Genomic DNA, 21,689 nt, shown 5'->3' on the forward strand with positions numbered 1-21,689 from the left:
ATGTTTAAGTATGAAAGTAATGGAAGGGTAAAAAAGGCATCCAACAATTCTTCCAGGTATGGCCACGGATGTACAAGGGTTGGCTGGCCTTATCTGGCTATTAGCCTTCCCACTGTTGGGACTTTTGGTTTAAGTTCTTTGCCACGGACATTTTTACGGTCAGGCTGCAACGTCTGCTTTCTATGTCCTTCTGTGACGATTTTTCTTCAATTTATTTATAGACTACTATATTATTATTATGTTAGTAATAAAATAGTACAGTGTCTTCAGAATAAAGTCTTGAACGATATGTTGATTTTTGTTCATTCACAATACAATTAGAACTCATGATTATTATTGTTACATCTCTTGCAGACACACTTCCTTCCACAACTGTTTCAAACACTCCAACTGTAGCAACGACAACAGCCACAGGAGCAAGTGAGCCAATTATCTCTTTGTTACCACTTACCAGTAATTGACAATTCATCAGTTATTTGCATGCAAAATCCCTCACACACACACACCTCACACCAGATACATACAGTATCTACAGTTTTACGCTTTCACATGACACTGTAACATCAACAACAATGACAAGAGTTTATAAATTCTTATCTAAAATACAATAACGCTACGACAGACCAATGTCTCCAGAATTTTTTTTTAAAACAAAAAGAAACCTTGAGCAGACCAAGGTCCAGTTGTGGAGCGGTCGGCTGCCTTAACTGGTTGGGTTAGAGAGTAGAGAAAAGGAAAGACAGGGAGGAAGGGAGAGAGACAGAGAGAGAGAGACAGTGACAGAGACAGAGACAGAAACATAGACATAGACAGAAAGACAGAGAAACAGACAGACAGACAGAGAGCGAGAGAAGTAGAGACAGACAGAGAGACAGAGAGAGACAGAGACAGGCGGAGACAGACAGAGATGGAGATAGAGAGAGAAAGAGAGAGACAGATCGATAGTGAAGGATTATAATATAATTTGTAATCTTTTGCGTGTTCAAATAAATCAAAGATGAGATTCTTGTGAAGAGGGTCCTTGCCAGGTGGATTTATTACAGAGATCTCTGGTCACACAATTGCATATCACCCAAGCAGTGTCATCCAAGAATGTGTGTCCCTTCCCCCAGGAGACACAGCCCTTTTATTACAATCAGAGTTTGTACAGAAAAACGCCTCTCTCCTCCCATCAAATAAGAAAATCAGATTACATTCTCACAGTATGCTAGGTTGATCTTTCACATTTAGACAAAACAGAATCTCAGTATGCTAGATTGAACTTTCACATTTAGACAAAACAGAATCTCAGTATGCTAGATTGAACTTGAATTTTCACAAACAGGACAAAACAGGGAATTTAGACAAAACAAGATAACAGATAGGTTAAGGTCGAGTTATATTGAGTTTGACATTATTACACCTGTGTAGATGTGCATCTACACATCTATAACTAAATTCAAAATGGTTAAAATATAAAATAAAGAATTAAAAATGTTAACAATGTTAACATTCCTCCAATTGGGCTTGAAAGAGCCCAAAAACTAAACATTTAAACATTTTTACAGAAAGATTCCAGCGGGATCTTCATCGTCGCAAATGGCTGGCGCAACATTAAAATAAGAGCAAATGAAAACATTCTTTTAGCAGGAGAGGAGGCCAGTCATATGTCAAAAACAATGTGATTCATTAAAAGATTTTTCAGTGAAATAAGCATATCATATATGAACACGATGTGTTGTGGTTATGTTCGAGAAAATCCTTCGCAATGCAGCAGCAGATGTGTTCTTGTGAAACCATGTCTTGATGAAGTTCAGGGTGTTTGTCAGTTTTGTTTTTGTTGAAAGGGGCGTTGTCAGCTTCTTTCAGAACCCTGGTCAATTGCCAGAGATCCAAGGATAGGCCACCGGGGTTATCTTCCGAAAGTGTGACTCATTTGTGGAATGATGACTGGGAAAAAAGGGCATGTGACTCAATCTTCATTGAGTGATATCCTTCACGAAAGCAGGCAGCCGGACACTGAATCAGCTTTTCCAGGCGTATCATCAGGTGGTTCCCCTTGGTGGGAGCGTTGAGCCAGATCCAGCGGGTGACTCAATCTCCATTGAGTGAGTTCCTCCGCGGGCAGCTCGTCAGGTGGACACTGGAAGCAGGCATGGTTTTCCAGTTGAATCGTCAGGTGGTTCCTGCTGGTGGGAGCGCTTGAGCAGGAAGCGGACCCGGCGGGTCTGATAGACAAGATGTGGAACGATGTGTTCCCAGTGAACTGGACCAGATTGACCTCTCCATCACCCAATCTGGGTGCAGGACATTTTCATTTAGTCACTTATAAACATACATATTCACAATTCCTTCTTTTTGAAAGAGCATCTGGTAGTTTTTGTTAGTTTGGAGTTAGTAAATGTTAGTGAAGTTCTGTAGGTCCGTCCTGGGGAAAAAATTCTGTTTGTTGTGACATTCAATCAGAATCCAGCCTTTGGCTGAGTTTAATGACCTTGCACATTCATTAATGCAACAATGAAAATCTTATAGCCAATTCAAATCTGATGAGGCCAATTTTGTCTACAGCTTATAAATGGGTTCCATTGTCTGATCAAATTTTCCTAGGAAACCCATATGATGGTATATAATGATTAACTCTTTGACTGCCAGACGTTTTCAAAAACGGGTTGTCGCCAGTGCCAGCCGATTTAAGCATTTTGAGTGATCTTTCAAGGTCCACAGAAAATGTTGTGTTTGGACTATGGAAACACACATACTACCAAATGAAAGATTGGACTCTCAGCTTTCATCAGGAAAAAAAAAGTTTGTTTCTACCTTATTCCGTTCTTCAGTAATCAACAATAGAAAATGGTTACTTTCACCGAAATTCTCTCTTTTGAAACAAAAAACGGAGAAAAAGAGCTTTTTGTGAAACGATGTTATTTCATGCACTCTAGTGAATTGTACACTTCTTTTTGTCCATGAATGATGCCACAAACACCTAAATAGTGCTTTACTTCTGTAAAACGCTTTCACCAACAATGAAAAAGTGTTTTTTGATTGCAAAATACGTTTATTTCCATTCAACAGTGTAACAATTTGACAAAACAATTTCGCAAACTATTTACAAATGTGTGCAACTGTGGTACTACTTACAATTATGTGGATGTTTCAAATACAGTTTTTCCTTTTGTAACGCTCTCCTGCGTGCAAGGAGACGCCAGGACTCGCACAACAGTTTACTTTCACTTTCACATTGGTCCGTTTTGCGTGCAAATGTTACACTTTCTTGACGGCCTTTTTTTCCGGGGAATAAAAAGCAAGTAGCAGACTGTACACACTTCCTCCGATGAATATGCATTGGACTCGGGGCACTCTCCGTCGTCCGATCGAACGTCCGCCTGTGCGTGCTCGGTTGCGCTTCGCGTTACGACACCGTCATAGCCGCCGCGTCAGCGGTTCCAATTTCGCCGTCAAGCTCGGATTCACCTTCATCATCATGGATATCAATGTACTATTTTAGCGTTGGTCGATGCCTTTCGTCTTGTAAGTGTAGAGCTGCTTGCAAACGCTCGCCATTGCCCGTTCCCTCCTCCATCTAGCTCCATCTAACGTCTTCTACTGCCGCGTCAATGCTTTCCAACCACGGAGTCACCATCATCTTCATCATCGATGATGATCATCGTCATCAACAATGTGCTTTTTTAGCGATGCTTTTGGACTTTGAAAAAAACGGCTCTGGCGTTAGCTCCTCGCGACCGGCCGCCATTTTTCCTTTGTTTTCCATTCTGATCTCCTGCACAACGCTCTAGCTCCGCCTCTACTGACGCCCACCCGATCTTGTCAAAAGAGAGTCATCGCTGCCCTCTAGGGGCCAAAAATAGTCATTAGGCTCAAAAAACCTGCTTAAAACTTTCAGGAGAGCTCCGCAAGCCTTCCCAGCACCCGTTTCAAAAAAAAAAAAAAAAAATGGGAGGACGTCTTTTAACGTCTTTGGCGCTCCTCCGTAGGTTTTTGCAGAACGTCATTTAACGTCTTTGGCAGTAAAAGAGTTAATCAAATGTTTTACCATGATATTTACTGTTATAGATATGGTATGAATGTGCTTTCAGCCATAAAATAAATGCAACTATCACCAGCAAGTAAAAATCATAAAATAACATCTGACCCCAGAGCTGTCACGTCCGGCCTGACCGTGAGCACCCTGGGGAGAGATCCTTCAATTGTTTCGGAAATAGAACATATTCACCTTATTTCCGCCATGAGTGTCGTCTTTGCCAAAACTTACTGTCCTCCATGGTCAAAGTGCGATCACCTTCAATTGTCCTCCTGTGAATTCATTCATTCTCACAGACTATATTATTATCACATTGAGACTAACTTATAGTTCTATATTTATTTAATTCAACATGGACTGTTTGTGTGCATATCTTCCTTCATGACGATACACACAGACAGACCAGTAATTCCCCCATCTGATAAAAGATCAACTCAGATCATTTTCAGACCAGTATGTAAAAACTGCAGCAGCGAACAAATTGCTAGAATCTCATCCCCGTGGGATCCAATGATCACAGTGCTGTGAGCTTCATCAAAAATTAAAAAGTTAACCAGCAAATTCGCCGTAAGTGTTCCACATCTGAGTCCAAATTCAGAAGCCAGTTATAAAAGAGAAATGGGCAAAAAATTAGAAGTCCAAATTCAACAAGCATCAAATAACGGAAAATATAGTACTTAAGATTGAAATAAATTTTATCCTACCCTTATTCACATAAGCAGTTTTCAATTTCCGAAACCATACGAAATTTACCAGTATTTTCTTTTCTACTATAAAAATAGAAATATTGTAGCTAGGCCCATTAATTTTACAAAGAACCCCCGTTTTCAGCAAACCATCAATTATTCCTAAGATATCTAGTCGCCCTTCATTTGTCATTAATATTGCGGCACCCAAACGGAGTGGGGTATTAATTTTAAAAGTTACTAGAGCCACTTTAGACAGGCCCACATCAGTTGGGTCAATAGACCACAGTGCAGCAGTTTAGTTTAGTTCTTTAGTTTTAACATGTCACCATCAAGCTTGCTGTTCAGATGTCTCCCTTTGTTGATGTCGGTCCAAAAGCTGATTGTTCTAAAACAGACATGGAAGCAAACAAATCAGATTTAATCAAATAGGCATCAAGAGTTTTAGAATATAATAAATCTGTGTGTATAGACTGTTGCCAATTAGTTGCTTTTGTGCAGGCCAGGACAAATGGACCCAAATGTTTCGCCGTGTGCTGCGAACAGACCACCCACACGCAACTCTCAGGCGTTGTCAGCAACTGTACGGAATGCTTTACTGTATATGTCATCACCTACACCTGTCAAAAATAGAGTGCAGTGTACACAGTCAGATACCGCATCATATGATCTGAGATTACGAACTCAAGGAGACATTCTGGGTCAAGGCGGAGTCACCATCGCAGTGATAAGTATGTCCATCTGGGAACTGAAGCGTAAGTCCTTCCGACCCACACTGGATTAATGGAGCAGTTTTTATGAGAAGATCCCTTCCCATAAGATTCACGGGACAGTTCGGGGCGTACACGAATGCATGCAAGAAAGTCTGTGCGAAGCACTGCGTGTGTATTAGAGATGTCAGATTGAGAGTAGTTTGTTCTCCTTTAAATCAACCAGCGAAATGCCATCAGTGGTGAGGGAAATTCCAGGTGGCAATGTCATAAGGAAGTTCCGCCTACCGTAATGTCAATCATTGGTCCCTTGTTGCTGTTGTGATGACACTGTACGTGAGCCACATCCCCTCTGCTGGTAGTAGCCACGCCCTCTTTGTTGCTGGCGGCCTCTGCTCTGGATGCCACGTGAGTGCTGTCGGCAGTCATTTGCCCAGTGGCCGGCTCGACCACAGTTGAAGCAATGATCTCGATCAATGAACGGCACTGATTGAAACATAATAAAATCTGCCCCAACATTATTAGGTGATGACATATCAGTAGAAAGCCGGAAGAACAAAATCCTCTTTTGTTTTTTAATTATTAAAAAAAAATAAATTCTGAAAGTTTGCAATTAAATAATTGCTAATTATAATTCAGTATTGTTATGTTTTACATTATTTAATTTGATATCTTTTGCATACCTTCGTAAATAATATTTAAGATGAGATAGGACAGCTTGCTCTAAAAACGTACGAATATAGTACAGAGTCAGTTGGCAAGTGTCCAGTTTTCAATGAATATTCCACAAGAGCACGGTCACTGGAGGCCGCAGCCTCCTTGTCAGCTTTTGGTCAAACATCAAGTCAGATATGACAATTTCCGGGATTGGGAGCAATCCGTAGCAAGTAGTGTTTCTGTACTTTCGTATTTGTCGACCTTAGATTATTTTTAATTACATATCACCTAAAATGATGTTAAAAATGTGAGAACTCCCAGTTGGCGCCCTCATGGGAAGTTCTGTCCAGTCTCAGGGACTTGAACGCAAAATGGCCAACTTCAAATTCTGAAATGGGACTCGGAGACAGAACAAAGGTTAAGTCATTTTCACACCTACGAATGAGTCATCAGAGATGCAGGGGAAAAATAAAAAAAATGAAAATTTCAATTTAAAAAAAATTACTCCACATTCAACTATAAAAAGCAGACCTGATTAAAAAAAATAATAATATGGATAGTGGACTGTAGTTATCATCTAAACCTCTTTATCCTTCCGCTTAACAGGAACAATTTAATCTAACAGATTAGCATCAGAAGACCCCTGCTATTCACACACACACACACACAAAGGATTGCAACCAGATGTTGCTTGTCCCAAAAAAAAATTACACCTCTACCTCCTAAAACAATAGAAGACACCCCCATCCCCACAAATCTGTCTCCAACAAACTCAGTCCTCCTTTCACTTTACTCCTGTACTTCTCCATTTTCATAAAGGCATTGAGGAGAAAAAACACAAAAACTGCCCTTCTACTTCAACACTCCCCAAGGAAATTACGCAATCCACTTTTCCATTGTCAGGGTCACAGAAACATTCAACAAACATTCCACATACACATCTCTCATCCAATCTCTCTCCCAGTTCCCAATGCAATTATTCAACAATTGTTCCTCAACTTCTCAACCTAATGAAGGCACATACAAACGCAACAATCACAGAATTTAGCCTAGTCATTTTATAACAAAGAATGTTCCCTTCAATTCACACACCTTCCTCAAATGCTGCTCACACACGCACGCACACACATAACTTCACCCCGTAGAAGCACACATCTCAGATAAGCCAGCTTCCTCTAAACATCTTAAATTTAATAGCTGTTCGCCAATACATTAGAAGCTTCATTAGTCATATCACGTTCTCGTTGTGTAAACAATTTATTCCGTTCAGACTGTAATGAACGGTGTTGTTGTGTCAATTCGTCATGTGCAGCTATTTCAAAACGAGAAAGAATGGCACGCCATTTTCTGCGAAGTAACTGTGGTACTTCCGCATGTCTAGTCAGTTCTAAACCGAAAGCACTCGCCTGGTTCAATCGGTCCTACGGGTCATCCTTCATAGCCAATACTTCATATAAAGTATCCTCTAATTGTTTAACGGAGGCATTTACGCCCGCTGCCAACGCATCCACGGCGTGCAAAACAGAGTCGCGTAGACATAGACATAGACATAGACAGAAAGACAGAGAAACAGAGACAGACAGACAGAGAGCGAGAGAGAAGTAGAGACAGACAGAGAGACAGAGACAGACAGACAGAGATAGAGATGGAGATAGAGAGAGAAAGAGAGAGACAGATGGATAGATAGAGCGATTGAGAGAGAAAGCGATAGAGAGATAGAGAGACGGACTGAGACAGAGAGAGAGAGATAGAGAAAGTGGGGGAAAGAGGGAGAGACAGAAACAGAGACAGAGAGAGAGAGACCGACACACGAGGTATTGGGACGCAAAAAATGAAGAAGGCTATACAACATTCCTGACTTTTTTTTTTTTAATTTTTTTAAATAGGAATTATTTAAGTTTGATGTTAAATAATTAAAGAGTGTCAGCCTTGCAGAACCGCATAGGGAACTGATTCTATTCAACCAATGTCTGGAAACTGAATGGTGTACATCCTGCATCACTAATTACAATTTCTTTAGGAATATGCTCAAAAGAGATCTTGTAAATGTTTATTTGTGCAAGTGATTCTTGAAATTCTGAATCTCTTTTACGGACACACCATTTACTGCAACATTTACCAACACTCCAACAACACCAACAAGTAAGAGTTTTGAAAAGTTACATTTGTGATTTTCCCATCTTAAACATTCTTTTCATAGACATATCTGGCAAGTAAGGCGAACGATTAGAAACAAAATAGGTATTGGAAGACATCCAGTCAATTTTTGTGGGTTATACTATGTTCAACAAGTGGTCAAAAACCGATCAAAGTTGTGTTGCTGATGTTTAAGTATAAAAGTAATGGAAGGGTAAAAAAAAGGCATCCAAAATTTTTGAACAATTCTTCCAGGTATGGCCACGGATGTACAAGAGTTGGCTGGCCTTTAACTGTCATACTGTGACGATTTTTCTTCAATTTATTTATTGATTACTATATTATTATTATGTTAGTAATAAAATAGTACAGTGTCTTCAGAATAAAGTCTTGAACGATATGTTGATTTTTGTTCATTCACAATACAATTAGAACTCATGATTATTATTGTTTCATCTCTTGCAGACACAGTTCCTTCCACAACTGTTTCAAACACTCCAACTGTAGCAACGACAGCAGCCACACCAGCAAGTGAGCCAATCATCTCTTACTTACCATTTACCAGCAATTGAAATATCATCAGTTATTTGCATGCAAAATCTTTGACACCCCCCCACACACACACACAAACACCTGACACCAGATACATACAGTATCTACATTTTTACGCTTTCACATGACACTGTAACATCAACAACAATGACAAGAGTTGATAAATTCTTATATAAAATACAATAACGCTATGACAGACCAATGTCTCCAGAATTATTTTTTTTTTTAAACAAAAAGAAACCTTGAGCAGACCCAAGGTCCAGTTGTGGAGCGGTCGGCTTCCTTAACTGGTTGGGTTAAGGAGTAGAGAAAAGGAAAGACAGGAAGGAAGGGGGAGAGAGAGAGAGAGAGAGAGACAGAGATAGAGACAGAGAGACAGAGACAGACGGAGACAGACAGAGATAGAGATGGAGATAGAGAGAGAAAGAGAGAGACAGAGAGATAGAGAAAGTGGGGGAAAGAGGGAGGGATAGAAATAGATAGAGATAGAGCAATAGAGAGAGAGAGAGATAGACAGAGAGAGAGACAGAGACAGAAACAGAGACAGAGAGAGAGAGACAAAGATAGAGAGAGAGAGAGAGAGATCGTATCCGACACCCTGATTTGATTTGTGCAAATGATTCTTTAAATTCTGGATCTCTTTTGCAGACACGCCATTTACTACAACATTTACCAACACTCCAACAACTGTTGGTCCCACAACACCAACAAGTAAGAGTTTTGAAAAGTTACATTTGAGATTTTCCCATCTTAAACATTCTTTTCATAGACATATCTGGCAAGTAAGGCGAAGGACTAGAAACAAAAATAGGTACTGGAAGACATCCAGTCAATTCTTGTGGATTATATTATGTTCAACAAGTGGTCAAAAACTGATCAAAGTTGTGTTGCTGATGTTTAAGTATAAAAGTAATGGAAGGGTAAAAAAGGCATCCAACAATTTTGAACAATTCTTCCAGGTATGGCCACAGATGTACAAGGGTTGGCTGGGCTTATCTGGCAATAAGCCTTCTCACTGTGGGTAATCGGTTGGGACTTTTGGTTTAAGTTCTTTGCCACAGACATTTTTAGGGTCAGGCTACAACGTCTGCTCTCTCTGTCCTACTGTGACGATTTTTCTTTAATTTATTTTTTGATTACTATATTATTATGTTAGTAATACAAAAGTACAGTGTCTTCAGAATAAAGTCTTGAAAGATATGTTGATTCTGGTTCATTCACAATACAATTAGAACTCATGATTATTATTGTTTCATCTCTTGCAGACACAGTTCCTTCCACAACTGTTTCAAACACTCCAACTGTAGCAACGACAGCAGCCACACTAGCAAGTGAGCCAATTATCTCTTACTTACTACTTAACAGTAATTGAAATATCATCAGTTATTTGCATGCAAAATCCCCCCCACACACACAAACAAACACACCTCACACCAGATACATACAGTATCTACATTTTTACGCTTTCACATGACACTGTAACATCAATGTCATGTTTGGATCCGTTTTCCTTGTGTGTCTTCCTTGTCTTGTTAAGTGTGATTCTGCCCTTCCTCGTGTGATCCAATCAGTGCCCTCAGCCACTTGTGTCTTGCCCAGGTGTGTCTTGTTGTGTTGTTAGTGTCTGTGTACTTAGTCTGCTGTCGCCCATCTGTCTGTGTCGGTTCATTGTTTTTCCTCGTGTCATACTGCCCGTTTTTGCCTTGTCTTTTCCCCATGTCATGCTGCGCGTTTTTTGTAGAGATGGGACAATGAACCCTTGTGAAGCTTTTGAGGCTTTCGGCTGATTGATTTGGAAAAAGAGTCGAAGTTTCAAAGCCCCATAAGATAGATCGTACCGGTGACATCTGGTGGTCAGCTGGAGTCTTAGCAGCTATAATCTTCAAAGTGATTCGCCTGATTGATTTATATTCCAACATAACACCAGTACATTCAGTCTTACATTTGTGTCTGTCTAATGATCATCGGGTACACATGGAAGTGTTGCAATATTTTGACACTGTACCAGTACTTTGGTTCAATATGATGTCCTGTTACTCATTCGATTTTTATAAACATAATTTGGATATGACACAAGTGCGCTGTGAAGCCAGATGACAAGTATTTCAACATCAGTCTTTGGGAGATGTGACTGAGGGTCTTGGAGAAGCGCTTATAGCAACTCGGTGGAAAATACTTGGGTCAAGCCTGTATCTTCTACACACGATTTAAAAATAATGCATAATTGGAAACTTTAAATGCATCATTGTGGGAGTACTTTTGTTGGAAACATACCGAATAACTAACTTTTCCAGGTGAACATAAAGTGAAGCAAATGTCTACATGAGGGAATTGTGCGCCTGACACCGCGCCAAAAGGTTTGAATCAGTTACATAATTTCCGGTATCTCATTAGCGCGCATAAAGCCGCATACGTCATCAGCACGTGATCACGGAGGTTTCATCGCGGCTTTTGATACATTGTTTTGAGCAGTCTGTCTCACTCGGCTGACACATGCTCCGGAGTCTCAGTGTCAAACGTCCCATCTCTAGTTTTTTGCCTTGTTGTTCCCCCCATGTTTTGGTTCATGTTTTGGTTCATGTTTTGGTTCTAGTTTTCGTTTGCCTTCTTGTTTTTGGTTGAATTAAATCCCTCTTTTGATTGAATCTGCCTCCTTGTCCTGTTTTCCCGCATTTGGGTCCTCAAGCTCCCCCATCCTGACAATCAACAACATTGACAAGAGTTTATAAATTTGTATCTAAAATACAATAACGCTACGACAAACCAATGTCTGCAAAAAAAAAATAGTTAAAACAAGAAGAAACCTTGAGCAGACCCAAGGTCCAGTTGTGGAGCGGTCGGCTCCCTTAACTGGTTGGGTTAAAGAGTAGAGAAAAGGAAAGACAGGGAGGAAGGGAGGGAGGGGAGGAGAGAGAGAGGGAGAGGGACAGACACAGAGAGACAGGGACAGAGAGACAGAGGAGACGGAGGAGAGACAGAGAGAGAGAGAGACACAGAGAAGCAGAGACAGTCAGAGATAGAGAGAGGGAGAGAGAGAGAGATAGTTAGAGACACAGACCCAGACACAGACAGAGAGACAGTGAGAGTGACAGAGAGAGAGACAGAGACAGACAGAGAGATAGAGACAGAGGAGATAGAGACAGAAGGGCAGAGAGAGAGAAAGAGGGACGGAATGAGAGGGGGATAGAGGGAGAGATAGAGATAGCTAGAGAGAGATAGTGACAGAGAGAGAGAGGGAGAGAGAGAGAAAGCAATAGATCGTATCCGACACCCGAGGTATTGGGACGCAAAAAACAAACAAGGCTATACAACATTCCTGAACATATTTTAAAGAAAAAATTGGAATGACTCAAGTTTGATCTTAAATAATTAAAGAGTGTCAGCCTTGCAGATCCGCATAGGGACCTGATTCTATACAACCAATGTCTGGAAATTGAATGGTGTAAATCCTGTATCACTAATTACAATTTCTTTAGAAATATGCTCAAAAGAGATCTTGTAAATGTTGATTTGTGCAAATGATTCTTTAAATTCTGGATCTCTTTTGCAGATACACCATTTACTACAACATTTGCCAACACTCCAACAACTGTTGGACTCACAACACCAGCAAGTAAGAGTTTTGAAAAGTTACATTTGTGATTATCCCATCTTTAAACATTCTTTTTATAGACATATCTGGCAAGCAAGGCGAAGGATTAGAAACAAAAATAGGTACTGGAAGACATCCAGTCAATTCTTGTGGGTTATATTATGTTCAACAAGTGGTCAAAAACTGATCAAATTTGTGTTGCTGATGTTTAAGTATAAAAGTAATGGAAGGGTAAAAAAGGCATCCAACAATTTTGAACAATTCTTCCAGGTATGGCCACGGATGTACAAGGGTTGGCTGGGCTTATCTGGCTATTAGCCTTCTCACTGTGGGTAATCGGTTGGGACTTTTGGTTTAAGTTCTTTGCCACAGACATTTTTAGGGTCAGGCTCCAACGTCTGCTCTCTATGTCCTACTGTGACGATTTTTCTTCCATTTATTGATTGATTACTGTATGTGTCGTGTCAGTGTGATGGATTGCGTACAAACCAATAGTGTGGAGGAATAGGATATGCTTATACTTCTCATCCAACCACAGTCAATGTCAATCAACATATCTGAATGCGTTTTTTTTGTGTATGCTTTTTAAACAATGATCCTGCAGACACAACACTGGTTTCAACAGCTGTTTCAACCACTGCGATTCCTACAACAGCACGTGAGTCAATCATGTCTATTCATCAATCTTGTCATGTCATTAAATCAATTCTTCTGTTTGTGCAATTGAGCATTATTGGTTTCAACAAAGTACCTGTTTTACAGACACAAGACTGGACTCTACCACCACTTTACTCACCACCACAACTGGAGTAACAAAAACAGTGACAAGTAAGTGTTCATTGATACTATTTGGCCTAATAATCTCCCACACGTTACATACTACTCCGACATAATTTCTTAGCAATAAAATAGTACAGTGTCTTCAGAATAAAGTCTTGAACAATATGTTGATTTTTGTTCATTCACAATACAATTAGAACTCATGATTATAATTGTTACATCTCTTGCAGTCACACTTCTTTCCCCAACTGTTTCAAACACTCCAACTGTAGCAACGACAACAGCCACAACAGCAAGTGAGCCAATTATCTCTTACTTACCACTTACCAGTAATTGAAATATCATCAGTTATTTGCATGCCAAATCTTTACCCCCCCCCCCCCCCCACACACACACACACACACACACACCTCACACCAGATACATACAGAATCTTCATTTACTTACCTGTAATTGAAAAATTATATACATATATAATATGACATTCCTGACCATATTTCTTAGTAAACAGAAATTATTTACTTTTGATCTTCAACAATGAAAGACTGTCAGCCTACCGGACCGACTCAGGAAATTGGTTCCATAGAACGGGTGCCTGATAACTGATGATTTACGTCCTAGATCACTAATTACAATGTCTTCAGAAATATGTTCAAAGTAGATCTTGTGAATGTTGATTTCTTCAAATGATTTTCTAAATTCTGGATCTTTTGCAGACACACCATTTACTACAATAGTTACCAACACTAGGACAACTGATGGAGACACAATCCCAACAAGTAAGAGTTTAAATAGTTACATTTTTAAATTTCCAAAAGGCCATCACAACCAGTCACAAGAAATAAAAAAAATTCATAGACATATCTGGCAAGTAAGGTGGAGGTTTAGCTTCAAAAACAGGTACTGGCAATTTTGCAAACAGCTAGTATATTCCTATTGATTATATTACATGGTCAAAAACAGGTCAAACCCAGACCTGCAAGTACGTGATTGGGAGGAACGGCCCCCCTCGATCAGAACCTGAGCGATGTTCCGTTGCTGGACATCGGTGCTCATCTTGGCTTGTCCATAACAAACACCGTGTTCAAGCAGAAGGGTGCCCATATGTGCACTTGACACCAGAAAAACCTGAGCCACAGTTTGATAATCGACTTTGTGGTCATGTCATTGGATTTGCGAGTGAAGAGAGGGGTGGAGCTGTCAACTGATCACGAGGGCTGTGAAGATCAATCCAAGTATCGATAGAATCGATACCAACGTGAGTCTTGAAGAAAATCTGGTCCATCATAATGCATTTCCGCAGTGGGAAGCAGTGCGCCTTAAACTTATATGCATTTATAAAGCTAGACACCTATGTAATTTTATGATTAGGCTTTTATGCCAAATGCTTAGATCTGAAAAAACAACACACCAACAATGAACTTGGCTGTATATTAAATATTATTTTGCTATCTATGTTATCATATTGTTGAACAGTGTAGTATTATTGAAAAATATGTTTCAATGAAATTAAAGATTGGAAATCTTCAATTTTACCGACATGCCTTCCTTTAAGGAAGCAGTGTTTGGGTACTCTGACGTACGGGCTGACACAACGAGGCTGTTTTGGACTCAGACGCAGAGGAAGAGGTGGAGGGTAAAGCAGCTTTTAATTAACAAAACAAAAGCTCTTCAATGAGAGAGGAAAAATAAAGACTATACAAACATTAACTGAAAGCGCTCCAAAAGGGAGGAAGTTCACAACTACATTCAAAAACAAAAATCACTCTATGACTAAACAAAACTAAGCTATACAAAATTACAAACAAAGGTTCTCTCACGAGACAAGGCAAATAAAGGAGACAAGGCAAATAAAGGCAACAAGGCAATTGGATATCAAGGCTGTGGTCTATGGCAGGCTTCAGTGGCTCAAACGAAAACACTTCGGCACAAGACAGGGAAAACGCAGACTATTTAACACATGAGGGTAATGGGGAACAGGTGGAAACAATCAGGGATCAGGGTTGACACAGACACCACACGAGGAAGGGCAAGTGACCTGAAACGAGAGGAGTCAGACTTTTCACAATAAAACAGGAAATGACAAGACACCCTCACCGCGGTGTGACACGGGCTTTCTATCTTTGGGGTAGAAGTTCCTGAGGTGGTTAAAAAGGCACATCAGGTAGAAAAGCCCTGAGGGTGGATGAGATCCGCTCTCAATTTTTAAAGGCTCTGGATGTTGTGGAGCTGTGCTGGTTGACACGCCTCTAAAACATTGCGTGGACATCGGGGACAGTGCCTCTGGATTGGCAGACAGGGATGGTGGTCCGGCTTTTATTAAGAGGAACGATGGGTGCAGTGTGGTATTCGTCCCGGCCGTGGAACAACCTCGAACAGACCCAAGACTCAATGTTGGGCGGTCAATGGCCTCAACTAATTGAGTTGAGAGTAGAGAAAAGGAATGACAGAGACATACAACGACAGAGAGAATAAGAGTCCATCAGTGTCCGACACTTGAGGTATTAGGCCACAAAAAATGAATAACGCAATCCTGACCATATTTTTTAAAACAGGAATGATTTGAATCTCATCGTAAATAATGAAATAGTATCAGCCTTCTGGACCGACTCAGGGAACTCATATAGTAGAACAGGTGCCCGACAACAACAAAATTGTACGTCCTGCATTACTAATTACAATGTCTTCAGGTATATGTTCAAAGAGATCTTGTGAATGTTGATTTGTTCAAATGATTCTCTAAATTCTGGATCTCATTTGACAGTAGACACCATCTACTACAAAAGTTACCTACACTTCAACAACACCAAATAAGAGTATAAAAAGTTAAATTTCTGATCTTCCAAAATTAGGCCATCACATCCAGTCACACCATGGACCAACAGAGAGACAATTAATTCCTACGGATTTCCGTAAATCCGTAAAAATCGGTTTGATGTTTTGTATGTGTTTTAAAGCAACATCAAGCCAGAATGAACACAAATTAAATAGAACAAGGCTGAAAACACAACACTATTTCTATAGCTGTTACAAACACTACAATTACTGCAACCGTGTCAATTCGGCTGTTTGTGAAATTGGACATTATAAGTTTCAACAAAGTATCTGTTTTACACACACAGGACTGGACTCTACTACTACTTTACACACCACATCAACTGGAATGCCAACAAGAGTAACAAGTAAGAGTTTATGAATTATATTTGGTCAAGCGATCTCCCACATGTTATATTTTACTCCTACACATTTCTCAATTTGTGTGCAATTTGAATGTATATGATTATTATTGTGACATCTTTTCCAGACACAACACCGGTTTTCCCAACAGTTTTAAACTCTACGACTGGAGCCCCTCTATTTGATCATGAATACATTATCTCTGTTGAGCTGAATACCACAGATGTGAGTGTGATAAATCTACTGAGGAGCATTTTGAGAAACATCAGTTATCCCATATACATCAACAGCTCCAACTCCAAAATCTCTGACATCGACATAACTACAGGTAAATAAGAAAAAAAAGTATTTTGGAAGGGATCAATCAATAGATTAACTAATGAAATGCATGAGCTGTTTCTGGTAAATAAAGGCAACTCCTGTGATTCGTGCGAGCTACCTGGTGCCGGTGGGCACCATGTTGGTGACCCCTCAGATAAAGGGTAGGAAGGTCATCTTATTTCTTCTTCTTCTAACTATAGTTTGCAGTACAAACAGTGCCGGTTTCCAGTGCATATGTGAGGATCAGTATCGTTGGTCATGTGACCAGTGTTTACTGCATGGATCATGTGACAACATCACAAATGACACATGTGGATGCATCAATGCCATTCCTCCTGGTGGACAATATTGCCAATCTGTCGATCATTACAGTAAGACATTTTGAACCAATGATATAGCAGTGGTACCGTTCATTTTAGAATTTAGAATAAAATGTATTGGTACATTTTTTTACATACACTAAATAGCATGATTAGTAATTTCTCTCCTTCTTCCTTGCAGACTTTACAGATTGTCCTCCAACAACACGTAAGAATAACAGTATTTGTTAAAAAGAAAGTTAAACAGTTAGTTTGGAGTCAAAGGTTTTTGACTGTATTGTATCAATGCCATTCCTCCTGGTGGACAATATTGCCAATCTGTCTATCAATACAGTAAGACATTTTCAACCAATAATGTAGCAATAGCACAGTTCATTTTCAAATTGAAAAGGTATTGGTGGTACTTTTTTTTATTTTTAACATACAGTAATTAGCATGATTTGTAATTTCTCCCCTTCTTCCTTTCAGACTCTACAGATTTCCCTCTAACAACACGTAAGAATAACAGTATTTGTTAAAAAGAAAGTTAAACAGTTAGTCTGGAGTCCAAAGTTGTTGACTGTGTTCTGCCTACAGCGCCTCCATTTGTTCATGAATTCCTCATCTCTGTTGAGCTACACACCATCAATATGAGCGTGATAAACCTGCTAAGAAACATTCTGACAAACAACATCAGTTATCCCATAGAGATCAACAGCTACTCAAACATCTCGGATATCGACATAACTACAGGTAAAAAAAAAAATATCTTGTGATGGATAAATTAATAATTTAATCATGAACAATATGAGCTTTAGTCATTACATTATAGTAAGACTTGAATAACAAGAAATAAATAATTAATCTGGTTTTAGGATAAATCAAAGTACATAGATCGCCCTTTTAAAGATTTTAAACACTATCAGGTGTAATCCAAATTAAAAAAACAAAAACCTCATAGTCTTTGTGCTATTGGATCTAAATGTTGCCTTCGATACAGTAATTCACCACATTTTATTAAATAGACTTAGAAACCTGGTGGGCATCTCTGGTGCTGATTTTAACTGGTTTTATTCCTGACTCAGACCGATGTTTCTTTGCACATGTTCCTCCAGAACCCATGGAATCAAATGCGGGGTTCCCCATGGTTCAAATTTAGGCCCAATACTTTTTAGTCTCTATATGACAAATGATTGGGATACAGCAAAAATAATCTTTACCCTCTTATAGTTTGCAGTGCAAGAAATGCCAGTTTCCAGTGCATATGTGAGGATCAGCATCGTTGGTCATGTAACCAATGTTTACAGTATGGACCATGTGACAACATCACAAATGACACATGTGGATGCATCAATGCCATTCCTCCTGGTGGACAATATTGCCAATCTGTCGATCATTACAGTAAGACATTTTGAACCAATGATATAGCAGTGGTACCGTTCATTTTAGAATTCAGAATAAAATGTATTGGTACATTTTTTTTTTACATACAGTAATTAGCATGATTAGTAATTTCTCTCCTTCCTTGCAGACTTTACAGATTGTCCTCCAACACGTAAGAATAACAGTATTTGTTAAAAAGAAAGTTAAACAGTCATGGAGTCAAAAGTTGTTGACTGTGTTCTGCCTACAGCTCCTCCATTTGTTCAGGAATTCTTCATCTCTGTTGAGCTACACACCATCAATATGAGCGTGATAAACCTGCTAAGAAACATTCTGACAAACAACATCAGTTATCCCATAGAGATCAACAGCTACTCAAACATCTCGGATATCGACATAACTACAGGTAAATAAAAAGTATCTTGTGGTGGATAAATTAATAATTTAATCATGAACAATATGAGCTTTAGCCATTACATTATAGTAAGACTTGAATGACAAGAAATAAATATTAATCTGGTTTTAGGATGAATCAAAGTACATCGACCACCCTTTAAAAGATTTTAAACACTATCAGGTGTAATGGAAATTTAAAAAAACAAAAACCTCATAGTCTTTGTGCTAATGGATCTAAATGTTGCCTTCAATACAGTAAATCACCACATTTTATTAAATAGACTTAGAAACCTGGTGGGCATCTCTGGTACTGATTTTAACTGTTTTTATTCCTGTCTCAGACCAATGTTTCTTTGCACATGTTCCTCCAGAACCCATGGAATCAATTGCGGGGTTCCCCATGGTTCAAATTTAGGCCCAATACTTTTTAGTCTCTATATGACAAATGATTGGGATACAGCAAAAATAATCTTTACCCTCTTATAGTTTGCAGTGCAAGAAATGCCAGTTTCCAGTGCATATGTGAGGATCAGTATCGTTGGTCATGTAACCAATGTTTACAGTATGGACCATGTGACAACATCACAAATGACACATGTGGATGCATCAATGCCATTCCTCCTGGTGGACAATATTGCCAATCTGTCGATCATTACAGTAAGACATTTTGAACCAATGATATAGCAGTGGTACCGTTCATTTTAGAATTTAGAATAAAATGTAATGGTACATTTTTTTTTACATACAGTAATTAGCATGATTAGTAATTTCTCCCCTTCTTCCTTGCAGACTTTACAGATTGTCCTCCAACACGTAAGAATAACAGTATTTGTTAAAAAGAAAGCTAAACAGTCTTGGAGTCAAAAGTTGTTGACTGTGTTCTGCCTACAGCGCCTCCATTTGTTCATGAATTCCTCATCTCTGTTGAGCTACACACCATCAATATGAGCGTGATAAACCTGCTAAGAAACATTCTGACAAGCAACATCAGTTATCCCATAGAGATCAACAGCTACTCAAAAATCTTTGATATCGACATAACTACAGGTAAGACAAATACAAATCTTCTTGAGCAGGGTCGAAGGGTCAATCATTAGTATAAAATAAATGAACTGTATCTGTTACATGAAGGTAAGACTGTTAAATGTCAGTAATAAAATGCTGTTAATAAGTGCATAAATAAAATGGCAATGTTACTCAATGTTATTCAAAGTTTGATGACCATTACTGTACTTTATGTATGGTGAGTTATTTAACTACTTTATTGGTGTAGTAGTTAGCCCATTTCCCAGATCCAAATTCTGGCAGCCCCTCTTGTGTGGAGTTTGCATGTTCCCTCCATTTTCTCAGTGTACTTTTTCTCACATTCCAAAACCATCCTTGTTAGCTTCATTGACGACTCTATATTGTATTGAATGACAGTGTGAATGATTGTCAATATATGCCTCGCCTCTTACGAAAAGTCAGTAGTAACCAGCTCACCCGCAACCCTCATGAAGGCCATAAAAAATGGTTGGATCGTTAATCTGCATTCATATAAATCTAAAATTGTGTTTTTAACATGGGTTTGATCGAACCCTGGGAGTTTGGTGAGTCAGTCTCAGGGGTCAAGATGGAGGTCTCAGCGGAGGTCAAGACACACACGCACCCGACTCAAATGATTCATGATGATACCTCACGCCATCATTGGCTGCAGTAGTACTGTCACTATTGAATCTTTTAAAAATCGATTATTTCATTAAAAATAGATTAATCCCTCCAGCCATTTTTTGTTTTGTTTTAGTTAATCCACTAAGATTGGACATATTTTGAATTGAATGGCTATAAATACTCATAATTATTAATTATCGTTTAAATATTTGTATTATTAAACACCAACAACATTAGCCTATGCTGAACGGTTAGCATTCATAATTAGCTAACGATTACCACTTCAGGTAAACAAACATTAACTACCATTTAGTTCTCTCTCTCTCACACACATACACACACACACACACACCATTTGATCTACTTTACACATGTAATAATGTTTTAAAAGATGCTTCAACATTACCCCATGAGTAAACAAGGGTATTGGTATATGCTAAACGGTTAGCAATCGCGATTAATATTAGCGCGCTAGCGATTACCACTTAAGGTAAACAAACACCAGCTACCATAAAGTTTACACATACATCATTATTAGAGTTGCCACCCGTCCAGTTTTTCCCGGAATTGTTTTCTTTTTTTACCAGCTGTCCTGGGAAGATAAAACATTTCTCTCAGGACACAATTTGTCCCGTGTTTTAGGAAGAATGCCAAAAGATAATTTGATTTCCTTAATTCTGTAGTCTAAAAATGTCCCCTGCGCTACTGTGGAACACTTCTTACCGAGCGTGCCACCAGCGGCACATTTCTGTAGGTGCACTTTTGATTATCATAACCCTGGCATCATTTGTGCTATCTGAAAAATTCCAATGGTGTGTGAAAGCTAAGCCCTTGAGCTTTACAGGAAAAAGTACGTTAATTTCAGTCCTTCTCTCACGGAGGCCAGAGAAGTCGATGAGTCAGGACGAAAGAGTGTAAAGAACAGGGGGATTTTCAGACATTTTTACATCAATTTGAACAAAATATTGTAACAAGAAGGTAACCTATGTACTGTATTTCGACACTTGAATCACATGGTGGCTTTTTAAAGAACTGTAAGTTGCCATCGTTGTGTTTGTACCTTACATTGCATTACAGTCTCTCTCTCTGTCTGTGGGAAAAAAATTCTCAACTTTTATATACATTTGAACAAAATTCTAAATTATTCGTACCTTTGTCCTCAAAAATCAATAGAAAAGCCTTTATTGGCTATTACAGCAAATAAAATGCATCCTATATTTGCTGATCAGCTTTTTGCATGACTCGGCTGATATTTTTGCCCATTTATCTTTAGCAATGAGCTCTTCTTATCATCACCCTGATCTTTAGTTCCCTCTACAGATTTTCAACTGA

At 39.1% G+C, this 21,689-nt stretch overlaps 1 protein-coding gene across 19 annotated transcripts in view; it reads left to right on the top strand.

The window, feature by feature from the left end:
* LOC144039350 (uncharacterized) overlaps positions 1–21,689 on the top strand; it is a 66,245-nt gene that overhangs the window by 28,148 nt on the left and 16,408 nt on the right. For 10 of the 19 annotated variants that reach the window (XM_077552607.1, XM_077552611.1, XM_077552610.1 and 7 more), the window contains 21 exons: positions 355–420; positions 8,673–8,738; positions 9,408–9,470; positions 10,025–10,090; positions 12,310–12,372; positions 12,956–13,009; positions 13,114–13,179; positions 13,362–13,427; positions 13,848–13,910; positions 16,254–16,313; positions 16,436–16,636; positions 16,830–17,000; positions 17,131–17,157; positions 17,418–17,444; positions 17,526–17,681; positions 18,159–18,329; positions 18,460–18,483; positions 18,562–18,717; positions 19,194–19,364; positions 19,497–19,520; positions 19,599–19,754. In XM_077552607.1, the coding sequence (XP_077408733.1) occupies positions 355–420; positions 8,673–8,738; positions 9,408–9,470; positions 10,025–10,090; positions 12,310–12,372; positions 12,956–13,009; positions 13,114–13,179; positions 13,362–13,427; positions 13,848–13,910; positions 16,254–16,313; positions 16,436–16,636; positions 16,830–17,000; positions 17,131–17,157; positions 17,418–17,444; positions 17,526–17,681; positions 18,159–18,329; positions 18,460–18,483; positions 18,562–18,717; positions 19,194–19,364; positions 19,497–19,520; positions 19,599–19,754 (1,917 nt within the window). The remainder of the gene's footprint in view (positions 1–354; positions 421–8,672; positions 8,739–9,407; positions 9,471–10,024; positions 10,091–12,309; positions 12,373–12,955; positions 13,010–13,113; positions 13,180–13,361; positions 13,428–13,847; positions 13,911–16,253; positions 16,314–16,435; positions 16,637–16,829; positions 17,001–17,130; positions 17,158–17,417; positions 17,445–17,525; positions 17,682–18,158; positions 18,330–18,459; positions 18,484–18,561; positions 18,718–19,193; positions 19,365–19,496; positions 19,521–19,598; positions 19,755–21,689) is intronic. The other 9 variants (XM_077552617.1, XM_077552626.1, XM_077552623.1 and 6 more) reach the window with 7 other exon arrangements.

Source organism: Vanacampus margaritifer, chromosome 19, assembly GCF_051991255.1.
Source record: "Vanacampus margaritifer isolate UIUO_Vmar chromosome 19, RoL_Vmar_1.0, whole genome shotgun sequence".
Lineage (NCBI taxonomy): Eukaryota > Metazoa > Chordata > Actinopteri > Syngnathiformes > Syngnathidae > Vanacampus > Vanacampus margaritifer.